The sequence below is a fragment of the Crocodylus porosus genome, unplaced genomic scaffold, assembly GCF_001723895.1.
Source record: "Crocodylus porosus isolate Cpor-Errol unplaced genomic scaffold, CroPor_comp1, whole genome shotgun sequence".
In the NCBI taxonomy this organism is placed as follows: Eukaryota; Metazoa; Chordata; order Crocodylia; family Crocodylidae; genus Crocodylus; species Crocodylus porosus.
In genome coordinates, this window is record NW_017728934.1 from 7,916,380 (window position 1) to 7,934,744 (window position 18,365).

General features: G+C 47.7%; 1 protein-coding gene across 5 annotated transcripts in view; it reads right to left on the bottom strand.

Moving 5' to 3' along the window:
- The window catches only part of TSPOAP1 (TSPO associated protein 1), a 112,305-nt gene that overhangs the window by 54,890 nt on the left and 39,050 nt on the right, over window positions 1-18,365 (bottom strand). For 4 of the 5 annotated variants that reach the window (XM_019546458.1, XM_019546457.1, XM_019546461.1 and 1 more), the window contains exons 5-7: window positions 5,191-5,298; window positions 3,893-3,976; window positions 675-764 (exon numbers count right to left, since the gene is read on the bottom strand). In XM_019546458.1, the coding sequence (XP_019402003.1) occupies window positions 675-764; window positions 3,893-3,976; window positions 5,191-5,298 (282 nt within the window). The remainder of the gene's footprint in view (window positions 1-674; window positions 765-3,892; window positions 3,977-5,190; window positions 5,299-18,365) is intronic. The other variant, XM_019546459.1, reaches the window with a different exon arrangement.

Consider the following 18,365-nt stretch of genomic DNA (forward strand, 5'->3'; position numbering starts at 1 on the left):
CCTCCAATCCCAGTACTAATTCTTCCTCAGTTCCCACCCACTTGTGCACATTTACAGTATTTTTATACGCTTCAAGGTGCATTTTATTATTACCGTACTGTTCTGCACAGCAAATAGCTGCAGTCCATATGGCCAAGTCTTTCCTGTCTGTTTTCCATGTTACTCTGTGAATCTGGGACTACTGGTCTTGTGACTATAATGCAGCTGATTACTGGGATGTAATACCTTAATGGGTGCTCTACAAACATGGAATGATAGCCACCTGCACCCATCAGGGTGAATCCTCCCTAAAGTTCCCACTGAGACAGCTATCTTTATTATGCAAGGCAGGTTTAACTAGCACTTGGGCCACTGCCTTGCTTTCTTGGCTATGTTCTCCTGGGCCCAGCACTCTCTTTCAGGGGTAACAGTAAACCCATCTCACATTTCCCCATTGAGAAGCATCTTATGGCCACCTCCCTTCACCGTAACCTCCTCACAGTGGACTCTGTCCTGTCATGGAGGTGGTGAAGGCCCTGACAAGTAAAACCCGTGGACATTCCCCAATGTGGGGAATCCAGGCCATAGTTTTATCCTAGTCTAGTAATAACCTCTGCTTAATACAAATGCTTTGCAAGTTCAACACAAAGGAAAAGTTAATACTCCATTTAGAGGAAAAAATCTTCACTGACTACCTGTCCTGCCCATTCAGCCTTCTCATTAAGTCGAGAGTTCTGCTCAGCCAGTCGTACATTTTCACTTTGCACCTCCTCCAACTGGAGTTCCTGTCCAGAGAGAACAAGTATTACTACAGTCAGGTTCTCTGATTAACTGGAAGCAGCTCCCTGATTTTCGCAGACTGGAGAGAAAAGGTCAGCTCAGGGCTGACTAAAGGAGCTGTATGCATCTGGACAGACACGCTTTCAGGCTTATTCGATGCAGCACCATTCAAAGAATAGGACCACACATTTTGGTCCTGCTTTTACTATTATATTATAATATGCTAAGTTCTGACAGTGCACTCAGCAAAGGACAAGACACACAGGCTCAAATCTGGATCCTATTGAAGCCAGTGGCAACACTTCAGTTAATCCCAATGGGACCAGGACCTCCTTCAAGGAAAAGAAACCAAAGGGGAAATGACACTGGACATTTGCTACTGGCCCCACTTGCCTGCCCCCAGACTAGAGTGGAGCAGAGAATGAACACCTCTGACATCAAGGAATCATAGAAAATTATGGTTGGAAGGGACCTCACAAGGTCATCTAGTCCAAACTCCTGCTCAAAGAAGAACCATCCCCAGCGAGATCATCCTGCAAAGGCTTTGTCCAGCTGGGTCTTAAAAACCTCCAAGGATGGTGATTCCACAACCTGTCTGGCTAACCTGTTCCACTGCTTTACTACCCTCCTAGTGAGAAAGTTTTTCTTAATATCAAAACTAAACTTCCTGTGGTTCAACTTGAGACCATTTCTCCTTGTTCTGTCATCTGCCACTATTGAGAACAGTCCAGCTCCACCTTCTTTGGAACCACTCTTCAGGTAACTGAAGGCTCCTATTAAATCTCCTCTAGACTAAATAAGCCCAGATCCCTCAGCCTCTCCTCAGAAGTCATGTGCCCCAGCCCCTTATCTATTTTCATTGCCCTCTGCTGGACTTTGTCCAGTATATCCACCTCCATTCTGTACTGGGGGTCTCAAATCAGCACACAGTACTCCAGATGTGACCTCACTAGTGCCAAACAGAGGGAAAGAATCACTTCCCACAATCTGCTACTGATGCTCCTACTAATGTAGCCCAGTGTGTCTTTAGCTTTCTTCACAACAAGGGAACACTGTTGGCTCATATTCAGCTTACTGCCTACTGTAACCCTCAGGTCCTTTCCTGCAGAACTGCTGCTTAGCCAGTCATCCCCCTGCCTGTACAATGGCCAGTGGTTCTGCAGGACTTTGCACTTCTCCTTATTGAACCTCCTGAGATTTCTTTTTGCCCAGTATGCCAAATTGTCAAGAACTCTCTGAATCCTACCCCTAACCTCCAGCATATCATTACTCTCCCCCAACTTAGTGCTACTTGCAAACTTGCTGAGGATGTACTCCATCCCATCTTCCAGGTCACTGATGAAGCTATGAAAAAAACCCAGCCCCAGGACTGACCCCATGCGCACTCCACTTGATACTGGCTTCCAGCGAGTCAGCAAGCCATTAATTACTACCCTGTGAGACCAATGTTTGAGCTACTTTTCTATCCACATTCCAGTCCATTCAACCCATACCCCCTTAGCTTGCTTACAAGAATGTTGGAGGAGACTGTATCAAAAGCCTTGCTGAAGTCAAGGCATATCACGTTCACTGCTCTTCCCATATCCACAGAGCCAGTCATCTCATCACAGAAGGCAGTCAGGTTGGTCAGGCATGACTTCCCCTTGGTGAATCCATGCTGACTGTTCCTAATCACCCCCTTCTCCTCCAGGTGCTTAGAAATGGCTGTCTGGAAAGATGCTCTTCCATCTCTTTTTCAGCTGATTCCCGTCTCTTCCTAGCAGTCCTTCTTGGAACAACATCCTGTGGTCAACAAAGCCTGGCTGGCAACACCACCTGCACAGTCATGCATTGATCTGCAGGATGCATCTGGGCCCTTCTTGCGAAGAGGAATCAAGACCACCACCTGAGCCCGTCTCCTTCACTCTAGCTCCCAAAGCCCTGTAGTGACTTTTGATCTGCTCAGGGTCACCCCTGGCAGTATCATTGGTGCCCACACGGATGCACAGCATGGGGTAATACTCTGAGGAATGGATGAGTTTCAGTAATCCTCCTGTGACATCTCAGATCTAGGTTTGGGCAAGCAGCAGGCCTCCCAAAACAAAACAAAACAAATCAGGGTGGCAGGTGAATGCCTCTGCCCCTGACACATAAGAGTCTCCAAACACCCCCACCTATTGCTTCCTCTTGGTGGGAATGGCCTCCATCCTCCCCATCCTGGGGATGACAGACCTGGTCTGTTTCACCAACAGAACACGCTTCTCCTCCTCTGTTGCTAGAGCTCCATATCTGTTCTCCAGACAAACCACTACAGGTGGAGATAAAGATTTCTGCTTGCTGCCAGAGGTCATAAGCTTCCAATTTTCTGGGCATCTACATACACTTTTTTCACTAGCACTGCCTGTGGCAGTCCTTCCTCGACAGTCCTAGAGGTTTCCTCCAAGATCCAGTAAATGAAGTCCTCATTGTTGAGGATGCTTTCAAGCCTTGTCACCTCGTCCTGCAGCACTCCTGCCAGCTCCCTGAGGGACACCACCAGGAAGCACCACTCGCATCACAGGCACTCGCTCACCTGGCTCTCACTGGAATGAACCTGCAAGCCACGGTCTCCAGAGCACCAAACCAGGACCTTGGTGGAAGCCTCAATGACGAGTGATCTTGCCTGGACAGACACCTTACAGTTCCAAGCAGAGGAAAAGCTGGCAGTGGCAGTGGCTCTGGCATTGCGACGTCCTCCAATCATTTATCTGGGTCTCTTAATCTGTGGCCTCTCTCTTCCTGCCCCTCTTTCCAAGCAGAACTTCCCTAGCAAACTTCACTATAAGCTGACCTGCCTGAGGCTCCATGGTCCTGAAAGGTTCCCTTTTCCCTGATAAAGCTTGCAATGAACGAAGGTTAGAGAGAGTTTCCAGGCAAAGTCCCTAACTAACTCCCTCTCACTCTAGACTCTAGTTAAACAAAGGACTGAGACCAAGACTTAACAGGTGAATTTGAGCTACTTACACTAAATACACATAGGTTAGCTACTCTTAAATGAAGAAAGAGCTTACCTTAAAGGTTCCCTTTCAAAGAGGAAGGCGGAGAAGTAACCTGTGAACTGCTTGCAAACTCCCCTGTTTGTTGCCCCTGTTCTGCAGGCAGCAAACACACTTACCAGTTCTTTGCATCTTTTGTGCTTTTTCCTCACTTCATGCTCAAGGTTTTCACATTTTTTACGCTTTTTCCTGAGTTCAAATTCCTGCATGAGAAAAACAAAGGAGGCCACATAGAAATACTAGGTCAAATACAAACCAGCAACCTAGATTTTCTCAGGGGGCCTATGAAATTCAAAACCAGGTTCCCTAATCACACAAGATATTTCTCTTTTCTCTGAGAAAAATCCCTCTGTGAAAAGTACTTGGAAAAGAGTGAAGGAGCATTTTAAGAAGGGAACACGAAATACCCAAGCCGTATAACTCTTTTATGGGTCCCTTTCTTCTTCCCACCTTTTCAATCTGGACACAGCTCACTGGTTTCACACTTGCACTGTACCGTCTAACTCAGTGGTTCTCAATCCCAATCACCACACAACTGAAGCCCACGTGACATCCTGTTAAAACATTTTTTAAATGGATACACAGGAAGTAAATTGTGCGGGGGCAACCCACATAACACATTGAGAGCTGCAAGTATGGCCCACTATGGCAAACACTGGCCTAACTTCCGTCATGCTCAAGGAGGGCAGGGCATAATACAGCATTCAGCACCACTATGGTGTTTTGAGTGCTCTATTGTTGAAAAAAGGTCTGTACAAATTATTTTACTTTAACTAAAAAAACCCACTAACTCAGCGAGGCATCAAATCCAGATAGTTACCTAGCAGTCAGGAGAGAGATGCTGTCTCTAGCTGCTTGCTACCTATTTTAGTTTTCCTGCTACATTTTATCAGACTGTAAACTTGGATAATACTTTAAGCAACCCTAGTTTACTGAGATAGTTCAAAAGGGGCAAGCGAGATGATTGTTGAAATAAGTTCATGACAGGACATACATATCTCAGGTTGACAAGAGGATAAGCTCTGTCCAGGAGACAGCAGGTTCACTTGGATTCCCTTTTAGTTTTTGCCAAGGTGTTGAGCTGCCAGTGGTGCGTCTAATACATGTCATTCAAGCAAGCAGTGGGCAAAACACCTTAGGGCACTTTAACATGCATAGGGAATCATTTCAAAGGGGGAACCACCAGGTGCTATACCTCAGCTGTTCTTTTCTCAACTGTTTTTTTTTTTTTTTTTTTTTTTACATAAGCCAGTTCTCCAGCCCCTCCCATCTCTGCAGACCAGCTGAACCTAGAAACACATCACCCCAAAGGTCATGGATGCAATGAGAGATAAAAGAGGAATGCTCTACCCAGTTACCCTAAAACAAGCTTCTTTGAAGTCCCAGCGGAAAATCCCAGATAGGCACATCAACTCACCAACTGCTCTCGTTGCTGGCTATCCTCTTGGTCTGCTAATGCATTTTTCAAAGGAAAGTTTTCAAGTTCTTCACAGGTGTGGCCCAAAGGTAGCACTCCTGGCTCCACCTGGACAGGGAGAGAAGTCCCAGCAGATTGTGAGAAAGAATCAGGACAGTACAGCACAGGAGGGAGAGCTCTGCTATCCACAGAGCCTAGAGCAGCAGAAGCCCATTAACATTTCTTCTCTGAGAGTATTTGTGTGCTCTCCTGGATGGAATTTCACCCAGAAGAGCACACAAATACAAGTAGACTCTCCCTATGTCTGAATAATAGTGTTTCCACCCGAATGCTTACAAAGAACAGTTTTTTTAACCATTTAGTTGGTCTAATAAACGATAACACATTCACACGATGAACCTCGTCTGTCTAAGCACCTATGGAATTTTACCAAGAATGTGAATTACATTCTACAGATTTTTTAAACCACCTGTGACAAAATAAAGACAAAGCATCCTTTAAAAAAATAACAACTCTCTAGGTCACTTATCTATTCAGAGTTTCAAAAGATGGGGACTCTGCATCTAAGCAACTAGCAAAACATTTTCTCCCTTTCTGATTACCTGGAGCATGGGAAGCCCTAAACAACTATTGCCAAGTGCTTTATGAGTCAATTTTCTTTTTGTGTTTCCAATTGTCTTGGGGATAATAAACTAGCCCTGAGGAAAGAAAGAATTCAGGGTTAGCATTCTCTGTCTAGTTCCTGTGGGGTGAAACCATCCACCAGCTAAACCTGCCCTGTTAAATATGATAGATAATTATGAACAATTAGCCTTTCTACAGTTAGAGTTTTCTTCATAGAAGGGGCAAAAATTCCTAGTTCTCTGCTAAATTATGTGGGCTGTTACCGTAAAATTTCACACTGAATTTAGGCACCACTTGAATTTTCTGGGCAGTTTTTATTTCCGTTTTTTCCCAGAGGCCCAGGGAACATGGGGAAGACAACAGATTACATGAAATCAGTCCTGAACAAGTGAGGGATCTCCTACAACACCTGGACACTTTCAAATCTACTAGCCCAGATGACCTGCACACGAGAGTCCTGAAAGAACTGGCTGAGTGTATAGCAGCAACACTGGCCAAGCTGTTTGAAGAATCGTGGAACTCAGGAATGGTTCCAAATGACTGGAAGAGGGCCATTGTGCCTTTAAGAAAGGGAAGAGGGATAACATGGCAAACTACTGACCGATCAGCCTGACTTCAGTCCTGGATAAAATGTCTTTGAAAAATCTGTTAAATGAGGCCATCAATCACAAGCTGGTAACTGAAGGGGTGTTAAGAAGCAACCAGCATGGTTTTGTCGAGGGTAGATCACACATGACTAACCTAATGTCCTCCTACGACCGGGTAACTAGCCATCTGGACGAGGGACATAAGGCTGATGAATTTACTTAGATTTCATTAAAGCCTTTGATTCTGTTTCCCATGAGATTCTCTCAATCAAGCAGAAGGGTACTGGGCTGGACCAGTCTTCAGCTCCGTGGGTGGACAACTGGCTTAGGAGGCCACTGGCAGAGTTGTAATCAATGGGATAGCCTCATCCTGGAGGCCCATCTCCAGTGGTGTCCTCCAGGGACCAGTGCTTGGACCCATGCTCTTTAATATATTTATTAATAACTTGGATGAGCGGGTAGAAAGTAGGGCTGTGCGAAGCTTCAGTCACTGATTCAATTCAATTCAAATCCGAATCAAATCAGGAGACCCTTTAATCTCTCCGAATGAATCAGAACCCTCTGAATCAATTAGGAAAGATTCAATGATTCAGACATAAACACAGCTTTAAATGTTTGTCTACATACCTCTAGGTACCAGGTGCAGCGCATGAACTCTGAGATCGTGGGGCAGATGGAGCATCCCACAGTAGTGGGGGTGGGGCACGTGCTTGGCACCAAACCCAGAAGTGGACTGGAAGTACTTCGAGTCCACTTCTGCGTCTGCCACCGAGCGCACAAGGGACCCCCACAAGGGACCCCCACGACTAGAGCTTCCTGGGTCTGGGTGGGCACCCAGGGACCCCCCCCCCAGGGCCAATCACTGAGCTGGGGAGGAATGGGGGGGGGGGGGTCCCCTGTGCGATCAATGGCAAACCTAGAAATGGACCAGAAGTACTTCTGGTCTACTTCCAGGTCCGCTGCTGAGCACATGGGCCCCCCCCCACGCTCCTGTGGGACGTTCCAACCACCCCACCATTGCAGAGCTCATAAGCTGCGCCTGGTACCTCAAGGTATGTGGACAAAACATTTAAAGCTGATTCTCCAAATTGGCATCAATTCAATTGAGCAGAGTCTGAATCTGAAGAATCAGGACAGTGATCCAAATCAATTAATCGAATCACTGTCCCTGATTAAGACTGAATCCAAATCCAAATCTGAAACAGCCATAGTGGAAAGCTCAATAATTAAAATTTGCAGAGGATACCAAGCTGTGAGGAAATGTGGGCACACCAGAGGATAGGGCATAGATTCAGGATGACCTTGACAGACTGGACTCATGGGTGGAATGAAATCAGATGAGGTTGAACAAGGAGAAGTGCAAGGTCCTTCACCTGGGTAGGAAGAACTACATGATAGGTGGCAGTCCACTGGCTGGCACAGCATTTGAACTTGACCTGGGGGTCACGACTGACCAGAAGATGAATACAAGCCAGCAGAAGGGCAAAAAGAACTCTGGCGTGCACCAGCCGATGTGTGGCCAACAGATCCAGGGAGGTGCTTCTCCCTCTCTACTTGGCAGTGGTGAGGCCTCAGCTGGAGTACTGTGTCCAGTTCTGGGCACCGCATTTCAAGAAGGATGTGAATAAGCTCAAGAGGGTACAAACAAAGGCTACCCGCATGGTTAAGGGCATGGAGTGCAGGGCCTATGAGGAGAGACTCTGGGAACTGGGTCTGTTCAGTCTGAGTAAGAGAAGGCTGAGAGATGACTTGATAGCTGCCTACAAGTGATAGGTTCCTGTCTTAGGGCCTTGGAGGGGCAGGTGAGGGAGCTCGAGGAGGATGTTAGCAGGCTGAAGGGGATCAGAGAAGCAGAGGATGAAACTGACGGGTATTTCCTTTCCCTGCAGGGCCAAGCACCAAGGGGAGAAAAACCCCAGGAGGTGCCTTCCACAGCTGAATGGCAGAAGGTTCCCTCCAGAGCCAGGGCTGCTTATGGCGGTGCAGTATCACCTCCCCCAGTCCAGCTGGGGAACAGGTATGAGGCCCTGGTGACACTGGAGGAGGAGGAAAGAGACAAGGAAACCTCTGGAGAGAGGAGGCCACTCTACACACAGAACAGGCTGCAGGAGGCAAGTTGACCCAGAAGAAGAGATGCCAGATGCTCGTCATAAACAACTCCATCCTGAGAGGAACAGAGGGTCCTATCTGTCACCAGGATCCCATGACACGTGAGGTCTCCTGTATGCCCCAAGCATGGATTCAGGACGTGACAGAGATGATCCCAGCCATTATCCAGCTCACTGATTACTAACCCCATGGTCCTAATCCATGTGGGCATGAATGATGCAGCCAGGAGCAGTCCAGATGGCCTGATGAAGGACTACCAAGCTCCGGAGGGCGGGGAAGCTGAAGGAGACAGGGGCACAGGTGGTCTTCTCATCTGGCCTTCCAGTGAGCAAACATGGACGACAACATGAGACCTGCATAAGGGAGGTCAACTTGCAGCTTCGGAAATGGTGTCTCGAGGCAGGCTTTGGCTTTTTGGACCACAACCCTTACTTCAGAACAAGAGACATGCTCGGGTGGGATGGGCTTCACCTTTCCCTCAAGAGTAAGCGTGTGTTCTCTTTCAGGTTGGCTGATCTCCTCTGGCGGGCTTTAAACCAGGTTCGTTGGGGGAAAGGGAGGATGAGGATGGAGGGAGCCACAGAACACCGAACCAAGTGACACCCACAAGAACAGCCCGGCTAAGACAGGCAACGAACACAAGAAGTACCCAGGTAAGAGACTGGGGTCCGGACAGTCCTGGGATTAGGGGGGCAGTGCATACACCCTCAGGAGGCCTCAAATGCCTCTACACTAATGCTCATAGTATGGAGAACAAGTAGGAGGAACTTGCCCTCCTGCTAGCTAACACAAACGCAGACATAGTGGGGCTCACTGAAACTTGGTGGGATTCAGCGCAAGAGTGGGCAGTAAACATTGAGGGCTATAGGCTGTACAGGAGGGAAAGAACAAGGAGGAAAGGTGGGGGGTGTGGCACTCTGCATCAAAGAGCAATACACAACCTCAGCAAACAGCACTGGGTCAGAGGAGGGGCAGGCTGAAGTGCTCTGGGTCAGAATACAAGGGAGCAGGGGGAAAGGGACTTACTGGTGGGAGTCTACTACAGGCCACCCAACCAGGGGGAAGAGCGAGACCGGGAATTCTCAGGTCAGCTCACGGAGGCAGTTAAGTCAAGGGACGTGGTCATCATGAGTGACCTAAACAATCTGGACATCTGCTGGGATGGAGCAGTCAGCCAGGTCCGCTCACGTAGCCGAGTTACAGGACCTCCATCTAACCCAGGAGGTGCAGTCCCACCAATGGAAATACCTTGTTGGATCTGGTCCTGGCCCTGGGCATCGACCTGGCAAGGGGACTACAGGTTCTCGACCACCACGGCGATACCAATCATCGCCTACTGGAACTCACCATCCAGCACAGGGTGTCAAAGGCCTGCAGCAAGGCAGCAGCCCTGGACTTCAGGAGGGCGGATTTCAATCAGGTAAGGAAACTAGTTGGGGAGGCACTGAGGTCCCGCAGGGAAGGGAGTTGGGAGTCCAGGAAGAATGGTCGTTCCTTAAGGAGACGATCCTCCAAACCCAAAGGGTGACAATCCCAATGCAGATCAAAAGGGGGCAAGAGTGCTCAAAAGCCCCCATGGCTCACAAAAAGCATCCAGGAACATCTCAAAGCTAAAAAGGAAGCGTACACCCAATGGAAAGGAGGGGCCATCACCAAGGAGGATTATACCTCCATTGCCCAAGATTGTGGGGGGGCAGTCAGGAAGGCTAAGGCAGAGATGGAACTGGGACCAGCAACTCAGATCAAAGATAACAAGAAGTCCTTTTTTAAATACGTAGGGGGGAAAAAGAAGGTACTGGGTAATGTGGGGCTTCTGCAGGACATGCTTGGAAATCTGGTGGTTGCACCAGACGACAAAGCTAACCTCTTTAACAATTTCTTTGCCTCCATTTTTCTGAGCAGGGACCGGGGCATCCCCCCCACTGGGATCCTGGACGGACCCAGGGGAGGTGCAGCCAGTCCCAGGGTCAATGAGGACCTAGTCAGGGAACTTCTGGTGGGATTAGACATGTTCAAATCAGCAGGTCCTGATGATCTCCAGGAACCTATAGGCCCGTTAGTCTTACCTTGGTCCTGGAGAAGCTCTTTGCGAAAATTTTCCAGGATCACATCTGCAAGGGACCAGCAGGGGAGATTATGCTTAGGGGCAACCAACATGGGTTCATTAGAGGCAGATCCTGTCAGACCAACCTGGTGGCCTTCTACAACCAGGTCACAAAATCCTTGGACACAGGTGTCACAGTGGATGTAGTCTTTCTGGACTTTAGGAAGGCCTTCGACACCGTCTCTCACCCGATTCTCATTAAAAAATTAGGCGACTGTAGTGTCAATGCCTACACGGTCAGATGGGTCGCAAATTCACTGGAGGGCCACAACCAGAGAATGGTGGCAGATGGGTCATTTTTGACCTAGAGGAATGTGGGCAGTGGGGTTCCCCAGGGCTCGGTCCTCGAGCCAGCACTGTTCAATACCTTAATCGGTGATTTGGATGAGGGGGTAAAAAGCACCTTGGAATCAATGACGACAGCAAAATCCTTCTCTGCCTCTGTGCTGACAAGAAGGGAGTTCCCCAGCCTGTAAGTATGCTGCTGGTTTTCCTCCCCAGGTGCAGTACCTTGCACTTGTCAGTATTGAAACCCATCCTATTCTCATCTGCCCACCCCTGTAACCTGTCCAGATCTAGTTGTAGCCTGTCCCTCCCTTCTAGCGTGCCCACTTCTCCCCACATCTTAGTGTCATCCACAAATTTGAACAAGATAAACCTGGGCCGCCAATACAGGGACTTGGTCAGGAAGGCTAACTGCACCTTGTCATGCATCCACAGATGCATCTCAAGCAGGTCCAAGGAGGTGATCCTCCCCCTCTATGCGACACTGGTCAGGCCGCAGCTGGAGTACTGCATCCAGTTCTGGGCGCCGCACTTCAGGAGGGATGTGGACAACATGGAGAGGGTCCAGAGGAGGGCCACTCGCACAACCAAGGGGCAGTATGGCAGGCCCTACAAGGAGAGGCTACAGGACTTGAACCTGTTCAGACTCCACAAGAGAAACCTGAGGGGGGAATCCGGTGGCCATCTATAAAGTGGCCAAGGGGGACCAGCAGGCAACAGGAGAATCCCTGTTCCCCTGAGCACAACCGGGGTTAACAAGGAACAACGGCTATAAATTGACTGAGAGTAGGTTCAAGCTAGAGATTAGGAATCACTGCTTCACAGTCAGGGCGGCTAGGACCTGGAACCAACTTCCTAGGGAAGTGGTGCTCGCTCCTAGCCTAGGCGTCTTCAAAAGGAGGCTAGATAGTCACCTAGCTGGGGTCATCTGACCCCAGCATCCTCTCCTGCCCATGGCAGGGGGTCGGACTTCATGATCTGCTCAGGTCCCTTCCAACCCTATCAACTATGAAACTATGAAGTACATCAGAGGTGAGCATCAAGAACTAAGGGAGCAACTCTTCAGGAAGGCACCTCAAGGAAGGACAAGAACCAACGGGCATGAACTAATAGAGGGTAGTAGATTAAGGCTAAACAAAAAAACCCAAAAAACTTGTTCTCCGTAAGGGTCACCAGAATCTGGAAAGCACTCTCAGCAGAGGTGGTACAGTCACTATCCTTGGAGGTGTTCAAGATGAGGCTGGACAGGCACCTTGTTAAGCTTGTCTGAGCCTAATAACTTCCTGCCCATGGCATGGGGACCAGACATGATGATCCTACAGGTCTCTTCCGGTTCTATGATTCTATATACATTTTTTTTAAAAAGCCTTTTAATTTGGGCTGTGACTGAACTGTCAGTCTAGACAGCCCTTCACATTAGGGGAATCCTGAGTTAAACAGGGGAGACGACAGCGTTTTTTAATAGGAACATAAGACTAGGAAGGACCTCTAGCCTAGCATCTACATTCAAAAGCAATTACATTGCAACTAAGGGGAAAGAATTGGATAATAAAGCTTAGGACAGCTTAGAAGAAGGGTTGTGCCCCACACTGAAGAAGGCACCCCCCACCCCCAACATATACCCCTACCTCTTTCCCACAGGCTTTGTCAGTATGGGGGGATATTCCTTCCTAATCCTATGTGAAAAGCCAGACCTTATATTCAGGACAACATGTGGGGGAGTATGATGGTACGCCCAGTGAAACTAATGCTGACCTGGGACAGAAGGAGAAGCCTCTGCTTCCAGCCTGCCTTTCCAATGCTGTTCCTCCATTTTGCATGAAAGAGGCATTAAATAAAATGTGGAAATGACCTTGGGGGCAAAAACCAGAACTCACATCTCCCTTCCTCCATGCCTCCACTACCTCACTAGGCCAAAGTCACATTCCTGCTTCCTTGCTCTCCTTCTGACTCTTTCCCTCTTGGCTACCTAACAGACCAACATTAACAAGAAGAGAGCATGCTCTTGGCCCTGACACATCTGGCAGCCAGGGCACCTTGCTAGGAAGTATAGTCAAAAACCCTCCGACTGAGTGGGGCGAGAATCTGGGTCTCCCACACTCCGGATGAGTGCCCTAACCAGTAACCTAACGAATTAAAAGGTAGATGAGCAGGTCCTCCTCTGCCTTTATCTGGCATTTCAGAGGTCATTTAAATGTTTCCCTGAGCATATGCCAGATCCCTACATGATTTAGGCATGTAAAGGACCCCAACAAAAGAAGAAAATAGACCTAGGTACTTCCCTGGTTACACAAGGATCAGCAAAGTCGCCCATTACCAGAACAGGAGACCTATGTGTCCATGCAGGCTAGGTTAGGACTAGGTTCTTGGGATGTATACAGCTGCCCACTGAGAGAACAGGAAAGCTGAGTCTACCTGAGTGGATCTGAATAGCACGCACCGAGGCAAAGCATGTCAGCTTTGCACTAGACCTGGGACAGATTTACATTTCAACTTTATTAGACCTGACGCACCATATCATTTTGGTTTTCTTTACAGAAAAATGCAAACATTTTGACAAATGCAATATCTGCCCATGTAGAGTCTCTATTCTTGTGAAAACTGAACTTTTTATTAACAACATTTCAACAGAAAAGGTCCAACCTGCTGGAAAGACATTAAGACAGTTTCCCACCAAAAGCAATTATTTAAATACCAGTCCTTCACCAAGCGCTAGACACTGATTCTACATGACAAACGCACCCTCGTGCTAGCCCTGCTGCTGGTTCATTTCTCTGCTCCTGCTCCCTTCCACTTGGTTCCAGCAGCACCCTCCTTCCTGCCCTCAAGCAAACACTTGCCCAGGCAGGAGACAGAGTCCTATGCCCTCATGGCTCTGGCACCACCGAGACTCCACAGTTCTCTTTCGTTCTTCTCAACAGGACCCTTCTCTCCAGGGACTAATGTGAGGAAAGCAAAGTGAGCCTGGCAGTCTCACCGTCATCTCACCCATACCTTCCCATAGGTGCTTAGACCCAAGATGTCATGCACAAGAGTCACTAAATATGGCAGTGTCAGCAACAGCTCCTGCCAGGATTCTGTAGACTCGGTCTCCTCAGGAGCACGGCTACTTCCCTGCAGGTCACCTGGAGAGTGATCCCACAAAAAGGAGCCCCACTTCAATGAACATGGCTATAGAACGAGTCACACAACTCAGTAGAAATGGACTGGTTTGTTCTGTTAAGACTGGGAAGCAGCAATTGATATTTGACATTAGAGATTCCTCATATGGATTTGCAGCACTGTCCTTAAAAATGTAATGACCAAAAGGAAAAGAAAGAGACCGTACCTCCTCACCATGGAATGACACCATGGATACAAGAACAGAGGAAACTGCCCCACATTCCTCACCCAATATTCCCTCTGTTGTTCCCAGGGTAATTAAAGGGGAGCACTGAATTGGGAGGCCATGTTTCCTACCAGAAAAAAGTCTGGGCTGGGAGTGAGCAGCAGTGGCACAGATAGCAGCATTCCTTCACCTATCATACCAGCATAATATCACTTCCCTCACCAAGTTGTTGCCATTGTGCTGTTCTAAAAACACAAGCCTGCATTTCCACAGCTGAAAGTGCCACCTCTGCTACTGCCTTGGCTGACATGAACCTCTATCTGAGGCCCAGCTACCTCCAGAGGGAAAAAGAAAGACACCAGGCAGTGGTGGTTTACACCTGCCCTATATCTGTGCACGTTCTAGTGGAGAAGACATGAACCAGCCACTGTCCTACCCTGCCTTTCACACCCCACTTATTGCTGGGGCAGATCCAGAGCGGGTGTAGCAATGCAGTCACAGCCTCCCTTTGGCAGTGCACCACAATGAGACTAAAGTTGGTTGGAAATCATCTAATGAAACTGAAGTTTAAAAGTCTGACTGGGTTTTGAAAAAGTCAGAAAGTCTGTGATAGTGAGGATGGGATCCCTAGCAAGGGATCCTTTGAAACAGAGAAATAACTAGTAGCAATGACAACACAGAATGAGGAAAAAAATAGAAGAAGGAGGAAAAATGATCACGCATGAAAATAATTCTGTATTCTCACACAAACACTGCTGCAGTGTGCATGTGTGAAGGACAGTAATGACCCATTTTCCTAGCTCTTTTTGGAAAAGAATCACTTGCTCAGCTGCAAGAGTCATTTTTCCTTGAATAATCTCATGAACTACTGTATTATAACATGACTGAAGTGCTTAAATACAGTTCACATTCTCCAATGCACTCCTTAACCAAAGCTGTTTGGCTTAGATGCTGTCATCTGCTACTAAGATTAGAGGTGAAATAGCTGGAGGAAAGATAGAAAAACATGCAGAAACCCAAGAGAAGGATCTAAATATCCTGCAGAAGTGAGTTGTCAGTCAGGTAAGAAAAGCGTGCATGCTCATAACGAACCTCCTGAACAATCTTGTTCCTCCTTTATCAGGTTTTTACAGCTTCTTTCCTATCTATCGGGTACCTAATAATTTCCCTTATATTCTGTTTGTGTTAATATATGGGGTTTCACACAAGCTTTTTTCCATCTGCTACTTCACTCTGCTGTTTGCTTCACTCCCAGAAACCTGAAGGTACCGTGATACCCAAGCTTGCCTATGTTTACCCCAACGAGGCATCTGGTCCAATAAGAGATAACACCCACAAGAAGTCTTGCCACAATCATGGGAACATTCTCAATGTATAAGGGGCAGAGGCCCCCAGAAAGCACATAAAAGATAGAAAAGTTGGACCCTAGAAATGTTTCTAAACTAAGATCTTCAGAGATAATTAAAGTTATGAATTGTTAATCTATTAATAAAATTTAGGTGCAAGAGGATGAAATTATTAGTTCTAAAATCTTGAAAGACCTACTTACCAGAAAAAAATCACTTCAGTTCAGTGATTATAAATAAGGCTTTCTATGTTTAATAAACCAGTTATTATATTTCAATATGGAAAGTATCTGAATATTTCTCACCTGTCCAGTATATTTTAGCTAATTAAAAAGTTTAAAATTATGGTTTTCCAAATTTCTAATTTAGTTTGAATTTTCATCCAAAAAGCAGTTTAACACATGTAAAATAAGCAACCACCTAATAAATGAGAAATAATATTCATTATTTTCTACCATACCAATATAATTAAAAAGTAAAATCTTAATAAATGTATGCTTACCTACATAGTTACTTGTCATCTTTTTTTCTACAATGACAAGGGCTAGAGATTGAAAGATGCTGACAACAGTTTTTAATGAACAGAGATTCTCACATAATAGCAAGACTCTAGGATCTAGGTCTTGGGGAAAACACCAGATAATGACACCCACACTGAAAATTGCAAGATTCAAAACAGCACCCCAAAGATCCCTTTCAGGATTAACCACTGGATACCATACAAGGGCCACATCTATGCATGACACTAACTGCTCAGTCATTATTGTGCAGTCATTTAGTACTTGTATAAACAAATACTAAAGGACTGCACAGTAACTGGAGATACTGTGGAGTGGCATCACCAAACAGCCTTTTTGTGATGCTGACTGTGCAGTAGCCTAAAACTACTGCACAGCAGTGTTGTGTCACACTTCCTTCTATGCGACGCTACTGCACAGTAGTCATTGGCTATTGTGCAGGTAGCATCTCATGTAGATGCAGTCAAGAAGAATACAAGTAGCACTTCCTTACAGTTCTTACAACTAAACAGCACATGGTTATATTTTATCCTATAAAGTGTTTTCCTTCCTTTTTGTTCAAACATTTCACTCTGGGTTTTTTTTCTTTGGGCACTTCTGTCTGAGAAACGTCTGCAACCTGTCCCCAATGTCTTCCTCTATCCATCACAACAACTGGAAGTACAAAGACCCAGCCCTGCCTGCAAATGTGCCCTCAAGGCTTCCACAGGAGTTGCACAGGGAGTATTAGGACCAGCCTTTTGCCATGTCAAACTGCTACAATTCAGACTGGGGAAAGCAGTTATTTTGGCTGGAGGGCTCCTTAATGAGTTTTGATGAGCTGCTGAGGGCTGCATGGGTAGCCCTGCTCCCTGGTTGCCATGTTGGGACCAGAAGTCTCACCTCCCTAATCCTTGGCCTTTGCCACCAGAAGTCCCTCCCCTTGCCCCCCAGAAAAACTCATTTGGGGGGGAGGGAGTTACCATCTTGGAACCAGAAAAAAAAATCGTACACTAAAAGTCAAACACCTACTATAACGTATTTTAATTTTATTACAAAAAATATTTGGCATGATTGCATAGTGTATATAGAGGTGATTGTGTAATAACTCAAAAATAAAGTCTTACTCATATATTGTGTGTGGGGAGTGTGGGGGTTGCCAACCCCACCATGTGAAAAATCAACAAACTCTTAAAAATCAAGAGATTTAGTATGTAAATCATGAGATGCTATTTTTCTTGTGTGGGGGGGGGGAGAAGTGAAGGTGTGGGGAGCTGTGGGGGTGTGTGTGGAGTTGGATCTGGGAGAGAGGGGGCTCCACACACCCTGGCACACTGTGGGTCAAGAGTGAGGCAGCAACAGGGTTGAGGGGGCTGTGGCTTGGGAGTGAGAGGCAGGCATACGGACACAGGCACAGAGCACCCTCCAAGTAAATCTGTGGAAAGAAGGGGTAGGGGGAGAGGAAAGGGGCAGTGGGGGCAGACTGAGGCCCCCATGGTGAGGGAGGAGTGGGGCAGGGGCTGGGGTAAATGGGGCACTGGGGCCAAAGCAGGTTGTGCGACAAAGCCGTGGGCGGCTCATCCAGGGGATGGGGATGGGGGGGGCACATTTCCCCCAGATTTTTGCATGTGGCAGAGGTGGGGTTGCCCGCTGAGAGCTGGGGCTGTGCTGCCCGTGTCCCAGGAGCCACGCTATGCCATGTGTGCCTCCTGCCACCTGCTGGGCAGGCAGGGGATACATGTGGTGAGGCGCGGCCAGCACTTGGCTTCTGGAGCAAACTTTGCCCCAGGAGCCACTGACTGGCTGTGTCACGCATCCCCTGCCCGCGCGATGGGCAGCAGGAGGCATATATGGCATCATACAGCTCCCAGGTCAAAGGCAGCAGGGGGCAGAGCTCCAGTCCACCTCTCCCCCATGCATAAAGCCAGGAGGCACATGATGCCCCCCCACACCTCCCCCAGGAGGGTGTGCAGTGCGGGTAGCCATGCCCCCACCCCCGCCCCCACACCTCTGGACCAGCCACCCACAGCTCTGTCATATGACCTGACCTGGCCCCATGGCCCCATTCACTCTAGCCCCTACCCCACTCCCTCAATCACCTTGGGGACCTCAATCTGTCCCCTTCCCCTCCACAGACTTACCAGCTGAGCATTCATGAGAGTTGGCATTACTGGGTTGGGGGGGAGTGTTTGTGAGGTGGGGGCGGATTTCATAGATTTCATAGACATTAGGGCTGGAAGGGACCTCGGGAGATCATCGAGTCCAGCCCCCTGCCCAAAGGGCAGGAAGTCAGCT